Consider the following 20,267-nt stretch of genomic DNA (forward strand, 5'->3'; position numbering starts at 1 on the left):
TCCTAGACAGTACAAAGCAAAGGAGATGATCATAAGGGGGCAGGACACAATTCCTCTAAAATCGTTTTCTCCGGATGAGAATAGAGCGGGAAGAGTGTGGGGAAACACCATGGAACAAAGGATTACAGCGATGATGAGACATAATGCAGCGTGAGATGTAGAATCCCTCATTTGTGGCCAGAAGGAAGCATTCTTGCAAGCATAAGTCAAGCTGCGATGAGAGTAAGCACATTTACCAGAAAGGGCGGGAGAGAGGGAGGAGAGAGAACATAAGAGAGAGAGAGAGAAAAAGAGAGAGGGGAGGGTGTAGGGGGGTGTTGCATGCTCACAATGTGACAAAGATAGAGCGATTCCATGCACGAGAGCGAGCCAGAGGTGGAGAGGGAATGCAGAGATGGGGACTGAGCACTGAGAGCAAAGCTAATTGGAGAAAGATCCGCACAGAAACGTGAGTAAAAGAAAAAAAAAGGCGGAGGGAGAAGGAGAGTGGGGGTTAGCGGGAGGAAGGTGAGGAGGTGAAGGTGGGGAGGAGCAGGTTGCAGGGAGTCAGGATGATGGAGCCCAGAAATCGGGTTTGTACAGGACATCTTTTCACCAGCGCTCGCATTCTGCAGCAGGCGCGACTCTAATCACTGGAGTGTGCTCAAATTAGCAAAGGAGAGGACAAGTCAGGACGGAAGGTCTGCAGAGCCTTGGTTCAGCCTCGCTGGATGCAGCAAGGATTTATTACGAAGGGGTTGGGTGGCAGCATGCTTATGCGTGTGTGTCTATGAAAGTGTGTGAGTGTGCGCACAGCTTTTTTATAGGTCCTTGTAAGCGCTTGGAGCTTTGGGAGAGACCATTCCTCCAGTCATAAAATGACATTCAGCAGACAGAAGCTGTGTGTGCTGGTGCGGCTCTGCAGTCCTCAGTAGGAAGTAGCAGAGCTGCATTCAGGGCTTTTATCCAAGGGCTTTGTTTGCGCTGCTGTGTGCTGAGGTAAGGCGGCTGGGATCAGGCGAACGCCTCGTGTCCTAAGGTGAGAGTAGCGGAAGGTCTTCGGACGATGCAAGGACGAGCAGAGAGCAGGACTAATGGCAAGGAGGCCAAGTGAGGTACCAAGTGGAGATCCCTGGAGGTCGAGTGGAGACTGATGACAGGGAAGGAGTGGAGGGGGGCACAGAGAGGGTGATCATGTCTGTCAAACAGTGAGCTATAGCATATGCTGTAGTGCAGAACAGAGTGGTGCGGCAGGGGAGGACAAGCATCACCGCACAAGGGAGGGAGAGTGGTAGAGGAGGGACGAGGAGGGGGGGGGGTGCAATCAGATCAGCACCTCTCCACCAACGGCGGCGAGAGAATCATAACACGAAAGGCCTGGAGGATGCATAAAAACACCACCCAAGGCCAGGTGTAGAGGTAGAAAGGGCCCACGGAGAGACCACGGTGAGGCGGGTGGCTTGGCTGTACCCCCATTTGATGACCACTGGGTCCAAGAGGAAGAAAGTTCACCTCAGAGTACATCGTTTGGTCTGATCGCCTTGACGCTTCAACATGGGAGAGTGGACCATTTTGGAGAGGCTGCTGGAGGCGGCTGTCCAGCAGCACTCTACCATGATTGGCAGGTAAGAAAACAGCTTCGTTTGTGTGTACTGTGCGTACTGAGGACATATGCTCTCCTGATTTTGTATTGACTGAAGACCAAAACTCTCCATACCACCTCACGTCCCCCTGCCATCTTGACCATTAGTTATGACATAAAAATTTCAAACGTAATCAAAAGGCAGTTTTTCTAGATCTCGCAGTTAATTCAGAGAGCTTCCTGCGTTGATACTATTTAATAGCCGATATGTAAAGTTTACAACAGTAGGTCAGAAAGGAGTCGAGTAGAGTAAGAGTGTCAATGAAGAACATTTAAAAGAAACACCTGAGCACTTTTCTTATCTGCAAACACTTCACACTGCAAGTGGATGAACAGATAAGATTTTATTTTGATTGGCATCAAGCAGATATGCTGGAATATATCTCGCAATGAACAAAACATACACTCTACATCATCTCTGTTTGACAAAAAAAAAATCATTTTACACCAAGTACACGCCACCCTCAAGTACCGCAACGGTGAGCTGAAGTGCGGGGAATTCTCTTGTGTGGACAGAGGCGATACCTTTCAGCATGTGGGTCACTGTCACTGCATCACAACAACAAAAAGGATGCGAGTTGCATGACATTACACTAAATCTTCTCGTTGGCCCGGAATCATGATTGGTTTGCTGGAGATTTTCCTTCCAACTCAGTCATTTTATAGAGGTTTGCATGTGGTTGAAAGCACATTATTAAGCAATAAAATCTGGATGGAGGGAAAACCTGCAAGGATGATGACTGGATAGAAAAATGTAGTGAGAAAGATTTTAGGCCTGTGATTATATGACCGCAGTTTATGGGGTCACTACTCGGAATTAAGATCCAACTTTCAACTTCGGTCGAGCCATTTGTTAGCTCGTTTTTTTTTTTCTTGTTCCAGTAACTGAAAAATGTTGAATATTTAGTTTGCGCTAAAAGATAGCACAAGGGCTAAAACGCCAGTGAATATTGGAATTGCGTTCAACAGGTGGCCGGAAAAAGGAGACCAAAGGGATGTCCGTGTTGCTCTGTTTCTACTGGATTTGTAAGTAGGCAACTGTTTGCTAACATGTCAGCCATGGCTACTTGCTAAGATAATTGCTAATTGTTGTGATTGTTTTTTAAAAGTAGTCTTTCCGCCCCTCCGGAGTGGTCAAAAATTATACAATGCAGGATTTTATTTCAAATTTTTAATAATTAAGTCAACCATATACAAAATGTAGAAAGCCACCTGTAGTTATTCAGAGGCATGGAGGCAACTCAAAAATTGTCTGCTTCCGTTCTCAAAAGTCATCATGAATACTCTAACAATGTAATGGCTCCCTCTCCTGTGCTTAATTAAGCTATTTGTTGATCATGCACTTCAGTGGAAGAACATTAAAACGGTTCCCTGAGTCGCCATTATAATCAGCCGAGAAGCTTTTGTGGCTCAATTTAAAATGGTCCTTTAAGTACGTGTTTTGGTTGTTATTTTCTTTTTTGTCTGTTGGTTTTTTTTAATGATAGGTCATTCGCTTGATAACCCCAAAATTACACAAATGGGGCTAATAGACAAAACAATCGAGAACGTGGTTGACACCCTCAGGGTATAAACACTCTGACAATTCTAAATAAAGTGACACACTCTGTAAATGTTTTGGTTTCACTCAGATCGTGTTTGTCCTGCAAGCCCCTTAAATTGGAGTAGAGTTTCCCGATGAGGTCCTCGCATTGATCCGACTTTACCGTGTAGCTCAAGTTGCGAACACTGTATTTGGCACCACTTTCAACTCACACTAGTGGGCTGTCGTTCCCTAAAGATGTATTTTCATTTGCTTCTGAAATCAAAGTGCTCAGATCAAATCTGGATGGGCGAGGAGGCCTTCGTATTAACAATTCAGCCTTAAATCATTCACTGTCAGACATGCAAAAATGTGTCCACTCCCGTACCAGGGTTTTTGTCATTTTCACTCAAATTGTAGGGCTCACAGAATATTGACTTTTAGGACTACATAAACATTAAATTCAGCGTAAGAAACCTTAAACTCTCTTCTTTGATCAGAAAAAAAATATTTCTTAAATTATATGGGTCTATCTAGCTGGCTATCTATTTTCTGTCTGTAGTTTTTGCTTTTTTGATTGTTGCTGTGCCGATGACCATTTTGTGTTTGGGAGCCTTTTAACTGAGTGAGTTGCTTGTTCTGTAGCCACAAAGGGACATAAGTCTTCTTGTGCCGGTCAGAGGGTTGTGTCAGGAAGGACATCCGACGTAAAAGCTTGGCCAAAACAAACATGCGGATCAAACACTAATTTGCTGTGGCGACCCCTTGAAGGGAAAAGCCGAAAGGAAAAAAGAAGAAGATATGGGTCTGCAGTTATATGAGCTGGAAATGAGGGTGGCAGCCCAAAATACAATGTGATACAATACATACATATTAGTTTATATGGCGCTTTAACAACAGCTGAAGGTAAAACAAATTCGGGAATGGCGCTCTACGGCATAATTTCAATTCCCGAATAAATTTGGGAATAGCAGTGAACGAGGTAAAGGTCAAAGATGATCCATTGCAAGAAACCAGTTTCAAAATAAAACTCGCTGGAAATAATAGAAACTAAAATCAAAGCCAACATGTCAACATCACCAACACAGCAGTTTTTAAATTAATAATATTAACATGCAATATTAACATTGAGAAGTGCCAAAAAAACCCTATGGATGATGACATTAAAACACATACACACCAAAAAAAAAAAATCAAAGAAATTGTATGTTGTAAACTATATTATAAAATATATAAAATACACAATAACGTTGACTTCAAAAATAGACAAATGCCAATGCTTTCATCTAGAACTGCTTCATGTAATCACAAATACGGTACAGCAAGTCGTGAAGAATGAATGACTCTTCTGACTTCTTTTGACTTCAAGACGGCGCCGCCAGAGTGGCTGCCTTTCCAGCAGCTCATGTATTTTGTTTTTCTACTTTCATTCCTTTCATCACTTTGCTGCTGTGAAATGTAAATTTCTCCACTGTGAGACTAATAAAGGCAAATCCAATCCAATCCAATCCAATAGAGGTAAATTCTTTGAGCTGGATGAACTGATAGCATATCAAAAGAGGCATTATGTATGACATTGTTTTTCTTTTCCTAGTTTTGTAACGCTTAACCAGACAGTATTCATATTTTCACATGGAGAGTCTCTGTTGCCAAAATGTATATGTACAGTCAAAAGTCAAATACGTATATATTAAAACACATTCTACGGGGATCATTGTATTCTATTATTTTAAAATTCCAAATTTAGCAGCCGTTCGAGAGTTTTGAAAGGCGCTTGTAAATGAAACGTATTATTATTACTTGCAGAGGTTCCACTGAATTAAATTTAGTCGGGATGTTGTAGTTTTACATACACCATCTGAAGCTAAGTGACAAATATATTTTGTGAAGATTTGAAACCCCAACACAAAGCATGTGTTTGCATGTTCAGGAAATCCATCCACATTCTACTTTTGGGGATTTCCAAGCAAGTATGGAGATTGGTGCTCACTCTCTGGCACAGTTTTCTACGCTACATATATACCTCCTTAATTGGACCAAGTCCACGTCATAAACGGTGTACGGAGTCCAAATTGTTGCATTGACCTCTGTGGGTTGAAAGGTTCAAGCCTGTTGCACCACTGACCACATCCAACACCCTGCCCCCTCCCCTCGTTGGGTGTGGTCAGTAGTGATCCGTTGTCACACGTGCCAATACGATCCATCGTGACGCAGCCATTCACAGTTGTGCATCATCAAAGCGTATGTTCACCCAGTGAGGCCGGAGCATGCAGCATCTGTTAATTTGCTGGCAGCATAACGAGGATGTTGAGTACGGGTAGTCATTTAAACTCGAAATACTGTACGTTGCATGTCTGCACTTGTAGACGAAATGATGCTGCTCCAAAGTACATGACAATGTCATTTTCCATTGGCTGCTGATAATTGTCCTTTGCATGTCAGTCATCCGTTTGGCTGCTCTCTTGCAATATGATGACGAATGACATTCCAGCATCAGACGCACGCTCCCGTTGCCATTCTGTTTCTTCTTCATTTGTGACGTTAAACTAACTTATACTATGGCATTAAGAGGGTTATTAAACTTGACATAAAAAGTAGTATAGGTGATTTTAATAATAGTTTTGGAAAAGGACAACGTGAGATTTGTTTCTATGCCTCAAACTAACTGCAGGTGGCTTGCATACTATACCCAGTGTTTTGTGTACTGCTCTTTTGAAGCCTGGTACAATATGTAGCGTATAGTTATAATCATATTTGTATTGCAAAAAAGAAAGCATTCAAGAGAATCTCCTCATTCACTGGATAAAATGATAGATTGTGCAGTCAAAGTAATCGTCATTTGAGATTATTTTTTTTTAATGTAAATATAGTATACGCTGGCCTGTTAAAGTGCATCGGTGCACACACTTTGCAATAAAGGAAAAAAATATTAGTAAACATATTTTGTTTCTCAGAGAAAAGATATAGACTGAGCTTTTTTATTTAATCTTAGTTGAATTTAAACAACAATCACATAGAAATAGATACTTATTAGATCCTAAAATGATATTACCCTTTAATACCATGTTCTTTATCGAGCAGTAGTGAATTAAATTATGGCTAGGAGCGACAACAACACACAAAAAAAAAAGAATTGGGAGTGAAACGGAACATTTCGTTTTATGACGGAATAAATGTACTACAGCTGTTTATTAAATTTGTGCTCTGGCATCATAACGGCAGCAGCAATTTATTCTGGAAATAGTTTCTTTTGCAAATACACCTCTAAGGAAATAGATAGAATCGGATGGAAAAGGGTAGATGTATGTGTGTGCGCGTGTCTTTTAAACATAAAAACATTCCTAATGGGAGTCATACGCTCAACAACACAAAAGGTCAAACAAATGTTCCCTCCAAAAGGCATAAATACAAACAAGATAATTCAATGTGAAGAACACCGAGCTTTTAGGTCCACTGCAAGCCAAACTGACCACACGCAGCTCACACTCAGCCAGATGGTCCTTGAATCACAAACAGTATGTACACCGCATTCAATTTTATTTTTCCAAAACAGATCAAGACATCGATGTCACCCTATGTCTTCATTGACACAATGTGCTCAGATGTTCTTGAGACCGCGTGTGTGTGTGTGTCTAAGCGTGGAAAGGACAAAGCCTTGGGGCTGCACCAACAAATGAAGTGTCCACCTTGCAGGTAGAGTGGAAGGAAGGAAGGAATTTGATGCATTTTGTTCTCCACTGCAATGCTGCGGGGCCCCATCCAAAGACAAGTAGAGCGAGAAAAGAGGCATGGAAGGGGAGAGTGATCCCAAGAAGATAAAATCCTAAGTACTGTATTGCCGGATGCAAGGAGAGAAAAGGATGTGAGAGCGAAAATAAAATCCATTTCAAAACATCCAACTCAGTCAACATGTGCTCTTCACATTGCTACATGAAGTGTGTTAATTTTCACATCCCCCTGCACGCAATTTAGCAGTCAAGTGCTATTTAGAGAGAAATAGCATGCAATATTCACCATCTATGCAGACACAGCAAAGCAACATTGGCTGAATAAACAGCCCCTTTAACGGACAACCGACATCACGTTTTTGTTTCCTAACTGACATCAGATAAACGTTTTATAGCATCTAAAATACCCAAAACATGCAGTATGATATTTTTAGTCAAATGCAAAACACCAATAAAAATGACTTAAAGTGTCCAAAATCTGCAAAAAAAAAAATGAACCCGGAAGTGGCCAGTTTCAGAAGGTCCCGCACCCTTCTTCGTGGTGTCACCCCAAGATGTCTTGCCTTGCTGGAGAGTCAAAACGATGGCTTCAGATTCGGAGAATATACTTTCTTGTTACTCATCCAGTTATGAATATGATTCAAATAGTTCTGAAGAGGAAGGCATACATGTTTGCAATCGATTAAAGAATTTATTCTGTGCCATTTTGAGGCAATAGGGGGGGAAATGTATCACCAAAAAAGAGGCAGAAAATGGCGACAAAGCTCCGTGTAAGGAAAGACACATGCATTCAAATTGGAATAATGTCTTCTTATGATCAGTGTTATTATTAAAGTGGTTGACTTATTTTTCCACCTGTATTGTCGCAATTTGCCAGGTGGTGATGGTGGTGGACCCCCAAAATGCCGGCAGGAGGGAGGAACAGGATGTGTGTGATAAATTGTATTAAATAATGTGAGCAGGAACAAAATCTGAAAAAGCAAAGTCATCAGAACAAAAAGGTCCAAAGTGGCAACGAAAACCATGAGTAAAACATGACAAGAAGAAACAAACCTGACAGCGTAAAAGCAACAATGACCCGACATTGAATGGTCGCGCCGGGAGTCCTTATAACCGAAACGTGACGTGTGATCGTGAACAATGTTCAAGTTTTGCTTAGAATGCCTGCACACATTAATCCTGAAATTATACAACCCCGCAAAAAATAATTTACATCACCATTTTTCAAATGTATTTAAATATCACATTTGTTTTATGTCCAGCGCAATCTGATCAAAGCATTTCTTCAAAAGGAAAGCAAAGATTGTAAATGGCCTCTTTAAATTGGTGCCTGCTGCGGTAGTTATTTGCATTCCGGCTGCATCTTCGCCGCCTAAATAGGTCAAGATCTCCGGCAGGGGGAGGTACCCTACTTTGACAAGAGCTCCCAAATACCCCCCCCCCCCCCCCACACACACACAAATAAACAGGTATAGGATCACTGTACACCACTTGTGGGCAGCTTCTTCCACTTCTTCAAGTCACATTTCTCATCAGTTTCCTTGATAGAAATCCCGACGTCACCATTTAATTCGAGATCCGTCATTGTATGATGAATCGAAGAAGCTCATTGCTCTTTGAGATTAAAGTATTTGCACATTGGAAGAGCTTGTCATGAGTTTATTTGCGCATCAATTGTCGGTATCGACTGCGATTGATTTTGCTGTTTAATGGTGGATTTTCCCCCGATAAAGCTGAGCTCAGCGTACACCCACTGCAGTATATTCTTCATCGCGGCAACGTATTGATAGGTCGGGTAAGTTACCAAAGCATGTTTCACTCCTCTGCATTGCTCCTGCGCTCTGCGTTAGTTTTAGTCCATTATTTATAGTTTCAGATATTTTGTCAGTGTCAGGCTCAAGGCCCGACTGACAGATAAGACCCAACACATTATATTATTTGACCTATGAAATTAAATCATAAAAGTTTTTTCCTCAAAAATCTGCCTCAAAATTACAAATTGTAATACCTTATTGTAATAACATTGAAACACTATTAAACTACGTATTCTCACAGATTTCAAAAGCAGTTACCTATAATACTTTGTCTTTAATAACATGGAGAAGTGATTATACATTTATATCTTTATACTCATCACGGCCCTCTAATAGAAACCATAAGAGTATAGCCCAGGACAAAAATGAGTTTGACACTTTCTGAAGATATGTTTCATGAACTATTTAAAAGCTCTTGCGGCCTGTTTTACATTTAAATTCTCAATTGAGATCAATTTATTGGATGGTTGAACTTGAACCTGCACGTTAAAGTGCTCCATCTTTGCACAATTTGCCTTAAGTAACAATTATTCCTGCAGTCAGCCCTCATGCACATCACATGAATGGAGAGCAGCACTTTGTATGTTTATTCGGATGTTAATTTATATATTAGTCATATTTTAAACCAGACTTGGCTACATCAGGGATCTACATTAGAAACAGCCAATGATGATATCTGGTATTAGCACACCTCTAAACATTACGCCATACCTCAATATCTCTATTATAGTGTCAAACAAATGTGTATTATTACATTTGTACTGGCAGAATTTTTGACACAGCTCATGGACTGGATTGTACTATATTGTGCAGGTGTACCTAATGAAGTTTCCAATGTGTGTTAAAGCAAAACAAATTAATTAATTCTGAAGTATATTTTCATCGGTGACAAATGAGATGCATTATGAATATCAAGTAGTGTGTGTGTGTGTGTGTGTGTGCATGTGTTTAAATCCTTTGCATTTTACAGTTTTTTCCTTTTTTTTCTCCAAATACCTAATGGAAAGTTTCCAATATCTATTTGCTCTCCATTTGTTATCTATTTGCTATCTATTTTCTCTCTATTAGCTATCTAGCTATCTATTAGCTATGTAGCTATCTAACTATCTAGCTATCTATCTGGCTAGCTATCGATGGACTGTCTATTAGGTATCTATTAGCTAGCTAGCTTGCTTTCTAGCTATTTGAGTTGAGTCAACCTGGAGTTGAGTGAACGCTAGTGCGTGTGGCTGTCGTTGCTCATCCACAGAAAAATGTAACCTCTTTTGAAAGGTGCTTCAAAATGAAATGTATTATTATTATTATTATTATTATTATTATTATTATTATTATTATTATATACTGTTCATCCTTATTGTTACGCCTGTTTTCCAGGATTAGAAAAATGGCTACTGTATTTAACATGTCAGATATTTTGGACCTAGGATAATGCAATTGCTGAGCAACGCGTTTCAGCCTTTCTTTCCCTGTTAAAAAGCAGAGCAATAAGCTTCTGTTTCAAATGGCGGCGTGACCGCATTGCGTCCCGTTGTGAGGAGCATGAAAAACACTTGGCGAGAAGCAAGGGAGTTGAGGCTCAGCTCGGGAGCGGAGAGAGGACAGACAGCCTCTATAGGCCATACTGCCACTTATTGTGTCATACACGCTGTTTCATCATCATATATCAGCAAAGACAACACAGAAGGCCGTAGGCCAAGGAAAAGCATCAATCAAGCCTCCGCCAAGACAGGAGACTAATTTAATTGAATTCTTAACCCTTACACTCTATGCATTTTACACCTTTTACGTTCAACTGTGTTAGGTTTGGAGTCGGGTTAAGCGTTGTATACATACAGTATATGCATATAATATATGTAACATACAAATAAATAGGATGATAATTGATTTTGATTTTCCAACGATAAAAAATTTTCCTAATCATAGTCAGTGGTAGTACAAACACTCCAGGATTTCGCTGGTTCCATGTGGACAACAAGCAAAAAGAAACATATGAGTAAAAGCCTACTATAACATCTGAACTTACATTTGAATTATTGAAAGACACTTAGTCAATCACAAATTTATTTGGGAATTGAAAATAAGACGTCGAGCCCCATTCCCAAATTTGTTTGGGGTTTGTTTGTTTTCTTGTTTGGGTGCCGATAAAGCGCTGGACACGGCAATGTTTTTTCCTTCCACAAGGCGGCATCATTTCCTCATTTTCTGTGTTAGCGCTTTGTTCCAGCTTCAGTCATTGTTAAAGCGCTAGGTAAACCAATATGTATGTATTGGATTGTATTTTGTACAGCCACCCTCATTTCAAGCTCATATAACTCCAGACCCATATAATTTTAGGAATTAACTATTTTATGATGAAAGAAAAGAGTGTAAGGTTTCTTGCACTACACTGAATGTTTATATAGTTATAAAACTCAATATTCTGTGGGTCCTGGAATTCGAGTGATAATGACAAAAACCCTGGCAGTGGAGTGGACACATTTTTGCACATAGTCTGACAGTGAATGAGTTAAAATTGGTGGCAGGTATGCGCTGACTCCCATTTCAGAGTGATTAGTTATTTGTCAAAACAGCCACATTGCCGGTTATAAGAGGGTGTGTACACTTGTGCAACTACATCATCTCTGTTTGCTTTAAATTCTCCACTGAAAATGATTAAACCGAGTTGTGCAGTTTATCAGTTACAGTGTGAATTTTTATTTTATTATTTTTAATAGCGGAAAAAGATGGCATGTGAACATCAATGTGTGTCCTGCACAATTGAGGAAAATGACCTTTCGTCATTACTATTTTTACACATACAGTATGAAGAAAATAGCATTTGGAGTACCCTGTAAGAAAAATAATCAACGTTTTGTATGGTACCGCACTGTCAGTTTTAGTAATGAGTAAACAGTGTGTGTGTGTGTGTGTGTGTGTGTGTGGGTGGGTGTGGGTGTGTGCGTGTGTGATAGCAGACATACTCATATAATAATTTGCTGTAGTAGTTTTTTAATGTGCAAAAAATGTATGATCAATTACACTGAGTTATCGCTCTAATCTAAATGATATCCTATTACATGCATGAAGTACTCGTATTGCCTTGACCATTAGGTGACACTCGATAATGCATAAAAGCACAATATATCAATGCTGGGATGTGAATGGAAGTTTCGTAGTTCTGCTGAACTTTGCACACCTCGCAGGGGTGATCATATTTTTGGATAACAAAAGAAGGTGTCGTTACTCCTAAGAGTGGAAAAGCAATAAGAATCATGCTGGTTTCGGTAGGTGCGTTTCGATGCAGTCAGCAAAAATTCACTGGTTCGTTCATTTGAAACCTGCACAGAGAATTCATTTTTCTGCTGCCAGAAAAGGAGGAGGGGTGGAAAAGAGCATTATAGATGAAAGGATGAATAAAAAATGAATGGGAAAGAAGAAGGCTGCATCATCCCTAGAATAATCTTGCCTTGTTTTCCCTCAAATGAACCAGGGTCATTTTCTCAATTACAGAAATACTGTCAATTGTTTGCTTCACAGTCATTCGTACTTAGAGTATGAACCATTTACTTCTTAACTCATTCACTGCCAGACGTGCAAAAATGTGTCCACTCCAATGCCAGGGTTTTTGTCATTCTCACTTGAATTCCACGACCCACAAAATATTGAGTTTTAGGACTACATAAACATTTAATGCAGCATAAGAAACCTTAGACTGTCTTATTTCATCAGAAAAAAAATGTTAAATCCTGAATTATATGCGTCTGGAGTTATATGAGCTTGAAATGGGGGTGGCTGTCCAAAATATAATGCAATACATACATATTGGTTAATATAGTGCTTTAACAACAGCTGAAGCTGGAACAAAGTGCTAACATGGACAAAAGGTAAATGCTGTCCCCTTGTGGAAGGGAAAAGAAACATTGCCAGAGGTCTGGCCAGCACTTTATCGGCACCCAAACAAGAAAAAAACAAAACCCGATCAAAATCGGCAATTGTGCTCTACGTCATATTTTCAATCCCTGAATAAATTCATGAATGGCAGTGAATGAGTTAATCACTCTGTAAAAATACGCTGATTAAGCCTAGTTAACCTGCTTTCGTGAGAATATCCATCAAAACATCATTCACAGCGCTGTTTCATGGACCCTGAGACGGCCTCTCTGAAATATATTATGAACTCTCAAAGCATTTTTAGAGATAGGAGGGGTTGGGCGGTGATGAGGGGGGAAATGAGTGGCAGTAGGATAGAAATGTCCGCACACTCATCATTAATTTAAGCAGCCTAATACGTCGGCCGGCACAAGTCTTTATTCATTACAGCAATCGGTGGAGCTTATTATTGCGAGCATATGGGTAGGATAAATCTTTTGACTCGAGGCACACTGCAGAGATTATTGCTGACCCTTCAGATAAGGCTGGATGCACTCCCGCATCTGATCGTTCAGCACACCAAACAGTTTAGTGAGACCTTGAGGGTGAAACACAATCTGTCCCGAGATGCCAATCAAACTCTGGTTTGTGCTAAATTGTCGCACAATTGTACAAAAAAAAATCCATACATGTGCAAATCCACCCATTTTGATCCACTCGATGGCGGCCAATACCAGCTCTTCAAACCGACCGAATCGGTTCCTCAAACCAATCGAGTGGGTCAAAGTAATTTGCTTGCTCCATCCTGCTCAAAATTCGCAACTTGTCAGGTTAGGGAAAACAACCACACATTTTTTCTCATGCACATATAAAGTGACTGAATTCAATGTGATGGGAATTTTAACCTTCGTTACACAAATAACCCGCACTAGGGATCAGTTCAATTTGAAATGAAAAGACAAGCAAGAGAACCAGCTAATAATGATGTTTCTAGTGTGTCTGCTTGCATCTGTTGCTGTTACAATATCACAACTTCCAAGATGTACAACCCAGAGCTTCATGAGACACTTTATGCAAAAAGCTATGCATTTATCCATTTTTATGTAGTTTTAAGGCTTACAAACTTAGAAAGTAGAACATTATGTTTAACGGGGACCTGGGAACGGATTATTCTCATTTTAATGGTTTCCTATGGGCAATTAATGTTTGGGATACACACTTTTCACTTTACACACTCTGTCTGGAAACCAATTAAGTTCGTAAGCCAAGGTGTCACTGTACTTGGCAATACAGATGATTCTGAGACTGATATGTCATTCATTGAAGGTGCCCCTTATAATGCGGTGCACCTTATGTATGGAAAAGGTTTTTAAATGTCATTCGTTGCAGGTGCCCTTTATAATGCGGTGCACCTTCTGTAACGATTTTCAATTATGTCATTCGTTGAAGGTGCCCCTTTATTCCAGAAAATATGGTAATTACCTTTTAGCGTTATTTCTTGAACGTCTTGTTACATTTATTTCACAGATCAGGCATTATTTACTTTGGTATGGGATTGACACACATTCATGTTTCAATCATCTGCTCTGTGACCAGTTCAGGGTGTCACCGACCAAGGACAGATCCCCAGGGGTATTCGACTGTATATTCAGTATGTGTGTGTGACAGAGAGAGAGAGAGAGAGAGAGAGAGAGAGAGAGAGAGAGAGAGAGAGAGAGCGAGCGAGAGAGGGACAATACTGTAAAGAATATATCCTTTTTTTATCTGCTGTCATGCTGTAGGCGCTTGTTATTCCCGAGGGAGTTGGTGGCGGCAGCTGCCTTCTGAATGAATGTGTGTGAGTGTGTTTTGAAGCCTGCGGCAAGAAACCAAGCCATGACATCCAGTAGCAGAGCATCCAACGTCACCCAGAACAGTCTATCGCTCATTAATCAGTATATTTTATTTTCATACACTACATTGTGCCATTGTGTGATCATAATCTTAACATTTGTTGCCCATCTTGATATTGACATCTGTTAGGGGTGATAGATGGTGAGAAACAATGTTGCAGTCACCTGAAAAAGGTAACTTAGATACCTGACTGAATACTTCAAAAGTAACTGAACTCATTCACTGCCAGACGATGTGCAAAAATGTGTCCACTTCAGTGCCAGGGTTTTTGTCATTGTCATTCAAATTCCAGGACCCACAGAATATTGAGTTTAAGGACTCCATATATAAACATTCAATGCAGCATAAGAAACCAGAGACTCCTTTCTTTCTGTCACGGTTTGCAAGGTGGTGATGGCGGTTGTGGATTCCAAAAAAGGTGGGTGGGTGGCTTGGTAGGTAGGTAGGTAGGTAGATGGCCAGATAGATAGATGGGTAGATAGGTAGGTAGGTAGACAGATGGATGGGTACAGTAGACGGGTGTGTAGATTGGTGGGTAAATGGATGTATAGATAGGTTGATAGATGAGAAGATAGATGGGTAGATAGATGGGTGGACGGGCAGACGGGCTGATGGATGGAGTCAGATTTACCTCCTTATAACAATGAAACATATCAACATTTCGAATAGAATTGAAGTGTGCATTACGACAACTTTAAATTTCATTTATGGGGGTCCAAAGGTGCAGCTGAGCTTTATTGTGTTCTAGGCGCTCTTGGAGTGAAAGTCAGTGTAGCGTACGCACTCACAGCTGTTCCATCACAGACGGGCGGGCACATTTGCCATTTTGCACAAGTCACACACATGGCTGACTCTTCTTCATTGTTTCCGTCACTTTGTTGGCGTCTCGAACAGAAATAAATATACTTGGCATGCACACACAGGTGGAGTGCTACTCTATTTTAAACCTCTTCGACGGCAACAACATGTGTTCTTTGTCTGTCTTTTGCTTTCAGTAGATTCTATTCGTCTTAGGAAGATGTGTTTCTTTTTAACTCAGACACTAATATAAGTTTAAGGCGATCCTTTCATTTGGTATTAGGGCCTTGGGTGGGGACTTATATGACTTAAACACCATCATTATCTCCATCACTATTATCGAAACTGAAACTGGTATTGGTAATGATTAATCTCGAGATGCAAATTGGGCTCCCAAATAGGAATAAGAATTTGAGAATTCGAGTGAGAATACGCATACTCGTGTAATAGGAATATTTGAATGCCAAAGTGTGTCACATTTATTAATTAAAACCACTCATACTAAACAACAACCGTGGTAAATTCAGCAAGCGGTCATAAAATAAAAATAGGAAAAAATAGATAATTCATCACACTCACCAGAGATGCTGATTTTTTTTTAACTTGTAACAGTTTTCTTCTAATATTATTGTCTTACATTTCATCCCGAATTCCATCCCATTCTCCAACAACATTTACATTTGTGGACTACAACATGCATCACTTCAGAAAATCGTTGTTCTCACTGTGGCTAAACATCTCCCATTTTAGCAGTTGCTTTGGCAACAGAGCTTTCAATGCAAATGAAGCTTCTTAAAAAAAACTCGTATGAAAAATTATAAGGTATGCCGGCACAATTCAGCACTTAAGCTCTCAAACACACACACACACACACACACACACACACACACACACACACACACACACACACACACACACACACACACACACACACACACACATACACACACACAGACACACGCACGCACACACACGCACCACATACACACACATACACACACCATTGTGTTTACCATACTTGGCCCACCCCACCTGGAGCCAGCTCCGATGTATCTCCCTTTTCGCTGCCTAGAGACAAGTGAGTTCTAAGTAATTGGCTCCCCCGCGCAGGAAGTACGCGCATCCACTGTATTTTGGCACCGGGCACCCTGTGATGCGCGGCCGCTCTCTACACATTATAAAGTGCTGACAGTGCAATTGTAAAGGCCCATTCCTCCTCTGCAGTGGCCAAGTTGGATCAGCACCAGTGGATAAGATTTTGTGTGCAGTATGACAAATAGCAAACTGTTTAAGCATGTGTGTAACCATACGCGCACCGATGTGGAGTGTGAGTCACTCTACCGACTGACAGCCTCTCATGATGAGTGAACTTGTGAGCATTTATGCGATAACCAATGGAATGCTATCAAGCTCATCCACGCCGCCGAGCAATTTATGTGGATAAAGTACTCACGTAGGGATGAAGCTGCTCACATGTGCACACGTGACAGTGCGATTAATTTTTGAGGCTCTCAAGGACAGGTTGCAATTTGGGACAAAATGAACCGACACACATTGGCATAAACCACGGAATAAAATACAAATAGACTGACTGGAGAATGAGGCACACTGGGACAAAACCAGGGGCAAGCCATGAATTTCACACCTAGGCCTTCGGTAGTGCTATGTCTTAATCAATCCAACCCTCAATAACTATTTTATGACTAGACAACTTTTATTGCAGCTGTGGCTGTGAATGTGGCTTATATAAAAAGTGTGGTGTGATTTACTACATACCGTTAGCCAGGAAATAACTTGTATGATCAGATTTTGAGTTGGTGACTGCGAGCAGGCGTTCGTGTCACCAACTTGAAATCTGATTGGTTGAAGCAACAGTTTTATCGACACTTATCTTATGCTCCAGGGTCCGCAGAACTGATTGTGAAGGCGTCCAGGTAGATTTCTGACCGTTGGTAACAAATGATGTCTGAAATGTGATTGGTTCAATGCTTAAATACGAAAGCACACCTGGAAGCAGCACAACAGGGGAAAAGCAATGAAAGAGCATTTGGAATTATTTAAGAAAAAATCATGGACAAAATATAATTAACTCATTCACTGCCATTCCCGAATTAATACTGGAATTGAGAATAGGACATAGAGCGCCATTCCCAAATTTGTTCAGGTTTTGTTTTTTCATGCTTTGGTGCCGAAAAAGTGTTGGCCATGGCCTCTGACAATGATTTTCCCTTCCACGGGGGGGCAGCACATACCTTTTGTCCATGTTAGCGCTTTGTTCCAGCTTCAGCATCTGTTAAAGCACTACATAAACCAATATCTACGTATGTATTGCGTTGTATTTTGGACAGCCACCCCCATTTCAAGCTCATCTAACTCCAGACCCATGTACCTTCGGAATTAACTCTTTTTTCTGATGAAAGAAGAGAGACTAAGGTTTCTTACGCTGCATTGAATGTTTATGTAGTCCTAAAACTCAATATTCTGTGGGTCCTGGAATTTGAGTGAAAATGACAAAAACCCTGGCAATCGAGTGGACACATTTTTGCGGCACTGGAGTGGACACATTTTTGCATGTCTGGCAGTGAATGAGTTAACATCAGTTTGTGATTCAGATATTTTTAGGACAGCAGAAAAGGCCTTGCAGTCCAACACTGGATTAAAAAGACAAGTGAAAGGAGTTGCTTGGTAGACACAAGGAACTGTGCTGACCAAAGGCAGTGGAAATGAAAACCTAACGATGAGACAAGGAATGAAAAAGGCAGAAAACAAAATTTAAACTAAACCTCAACAAAAACAGTCAACAGAAACAGCACACATCAACCTGTAAAATTTCTGAATGAACATTGACCTCACTCTTCCCCGTTCTGCTTTCTCCTCATGTCTGCAGAATCCTGCTAACCGTGGTGGTGATTTTCCGCATCCTGATAGTTGGCATCGTGGGCGAGAAAGTATATGAGGATGAGCAGATCATGTTCATCTGCAACACGATGCAGCCCGGCTGCAACCAGGCTTGTTACGACAAAGCCTTCCCCATCTCGCACATCCGCTACTGGGTCTTCCAGATCATCTTGGTGTGCACGCCGAGCCTTTGCTTCATCACCTACTCTGTCCACCAGTCGGCCAAAGCTCGAGATCGCAGCTATTCCTTGCTGCACCCTTATATGGACCACCACGGTCACGGTCACCACGGTCGCCATCACGACCATCACGCTCGTAAGCTACACTCCCGCAACATCAACGGGATTCTGGTGCACCCTGACAGCAGTAAGGAGGATCACGACTGCCTGGAGGTCAAGGAGATCCCAAATGGACCCAGAGGGCTCCCCCCGACACACAAAAGCGCCAAAGTGAGACGGCAGGAAGGAATCTCCCGTTTCTACGTCATCCAAGTGGTTTTCCGCAACGCCCTGGAGATCGGCTTCTTGGCAGGCCAGTACTTCCTGTACGGCTTCAACGTGCCGGGAATGTTTGAGTGTGACCGCTACCCGTGCGTGAAGGAAGTAGAGTGTTACGTCTCACGGCCCACGGAAAAGACGGTGTTCCTGGTCTTTATGTTTGCGGTCAGCGGTATTTGCGTGGTGCTCAACCTGGCCGAGCTCAACCACCTTGGCTGGCGCAAGATAAAGACGGCCATCCGTGGCGTGCAGGCCCGAAGGAAGTCCATCTGCGAAGTGCGCAAGAAGGATGTTTCCCACCTGTCTCAAGCCCCCAACCTGGGCAGGACCCAGTCCAGCGAGTCGGCCTACGTCTGACAGAGGCTTCTCCGCCTGGGGCATTTGACCTTACGGAGAAGGGATTTTCTCCTTGGCCCTGGACGCCCGATGACCATTGGCGCACAAAATTTCACCACTGGACGATGACTTTGAAGGAGCACAGAGAATCAGCTTCCCACTACGGACTTTGGTGCTGCTTAAAGCTTCTCCCTAAAAAAACCATGGAGCTTTGCACTCTGCCTAGGTGACACTAGGTGCCTTTAAAAACCCAACAGACATAAATGAGCAATTTCATTAAAAAAATGAAATAATGTAAAGGTAGGTTGCACTTGCACTGAGGAATGCCTCCTCGTGACTTGCCTTTGTTGTAGCTCATGAATACTGTCGTCCTCTTGATTTCCGAAAATGTGCACATATGCAAAAGATGCATTAGCGTCGAGGGGGAAAAAAAGCCAATCGCTCACTGGAGTCGGAAAATTGAATTTGAAGGTAATTTGTAAGGCTGAGAGCGATTCATACATCTCATTGCCACTCAGCGGACAAATGCTCCACTTTGTTTTCCTTCAATGCTCAGACACAATTTCACACGAAATAGCACCGAGGTATCCAAAACTGACATCACATGGCTGCTTTTGCCAGTTATTTGGCAACTTTTTGGTGCTGTGCTACCACAACACGTAAATCGGTGAAACACGTGTGCACTGATGACCAGTTCCACACTTACCTCCCAGCACTGTGTAACATACCTCAGTGTGCCCGCTCGCTAGGTTGGCCGTTTACTTTCAAGAGTGATCGAGAAGAAAAAAAAATGTTGAAAAACGGGTTGCCGTCTTCATTGTATACGACCACCGTCTGAGGATATATATATATATATATATATATATATATATATATATATATATATATATATATATATATATATATATATATATATATATATATATATACACACACACATATATGGTTGTCACATATTTTAATCTTCTCCACAAGCAGATTCGGTGCCATATTTTTAAGGTACTGTACATATTTGAAATCCAGGAATTCATCATTATCGATGCGCTTCACTTGGATTTGGAAACACGAATCATATGTATTATTAATGTGCTCTCTGTTCAGCCTTCATCCTTCCAATAGAAACGAAATGTTCAGAAAAGTGTCCCCCCCCTCCATCCCATGGACTGAAAAAGGCATGTTAAAGAAGCATAAATAGAATGGATAGGTTATGACTTTTAACTTAAGAAGACTTTTATTTATTTGCATCCTGCTCCTGTGAATTGTACTCCGCATGCATTACGATATTAAGCGATACATAGGTTCCCGTCATGG

The 20,267-nt window shown here is 41.3% G+C and overlaps 1 protein-coding gene across 2 annotated transcripts; it reads left to right on the top strand.

Annotated features, from left to right (window-relative positions):
* Positions 1–370: 370 nt before the first annotated feature.
* On the top strand, positions 371–19,790 carry LOC148886344 (gap junction delta-2 protein-like). 2 transcript variants are annotated; one of them, XM_089016542.1, is made up of 3 exons: positions 371–1,604; positions 2,591–2,647; positions 18,113–19,790. In XM_089016542.1, exons 1-3 carry the CDS (start codon positions 1,534–1,536, stop codon positions 18,975–18,977), a joined length of 993 nt encoding a protein of 330 aa, XP_088872668.1. In that variant the 5' UTR covers positions 371–1,533; the 3' UTR covers positions 18,978–19,790. The 2 variants fall into 2 exon arrangements, with proteins under 2 accessions (XP_088872668.1, XP_088872669.1); XM_089016543.1 differs by lacking the exon at positions 2,591–2,647.
* The last annotated feature ends 477 nt before the right edge of the window (positions 19,791–20,267 follow it).

This window comes from Hippocampus bargibanti, linkage group LG16, assembly GCF_051943395.1.
Source record: "Hippocampus bargibanti isolate YZ-2025 linkage group LG16, ASM5194339v1, whole genome shotgun sequence".
NCBI lineage: Eukaryota > Metazoa > Chordata > Actinopteri > Syngnathiformes > Syngnathidae > Hippocampus > Hippocampus bargibanti.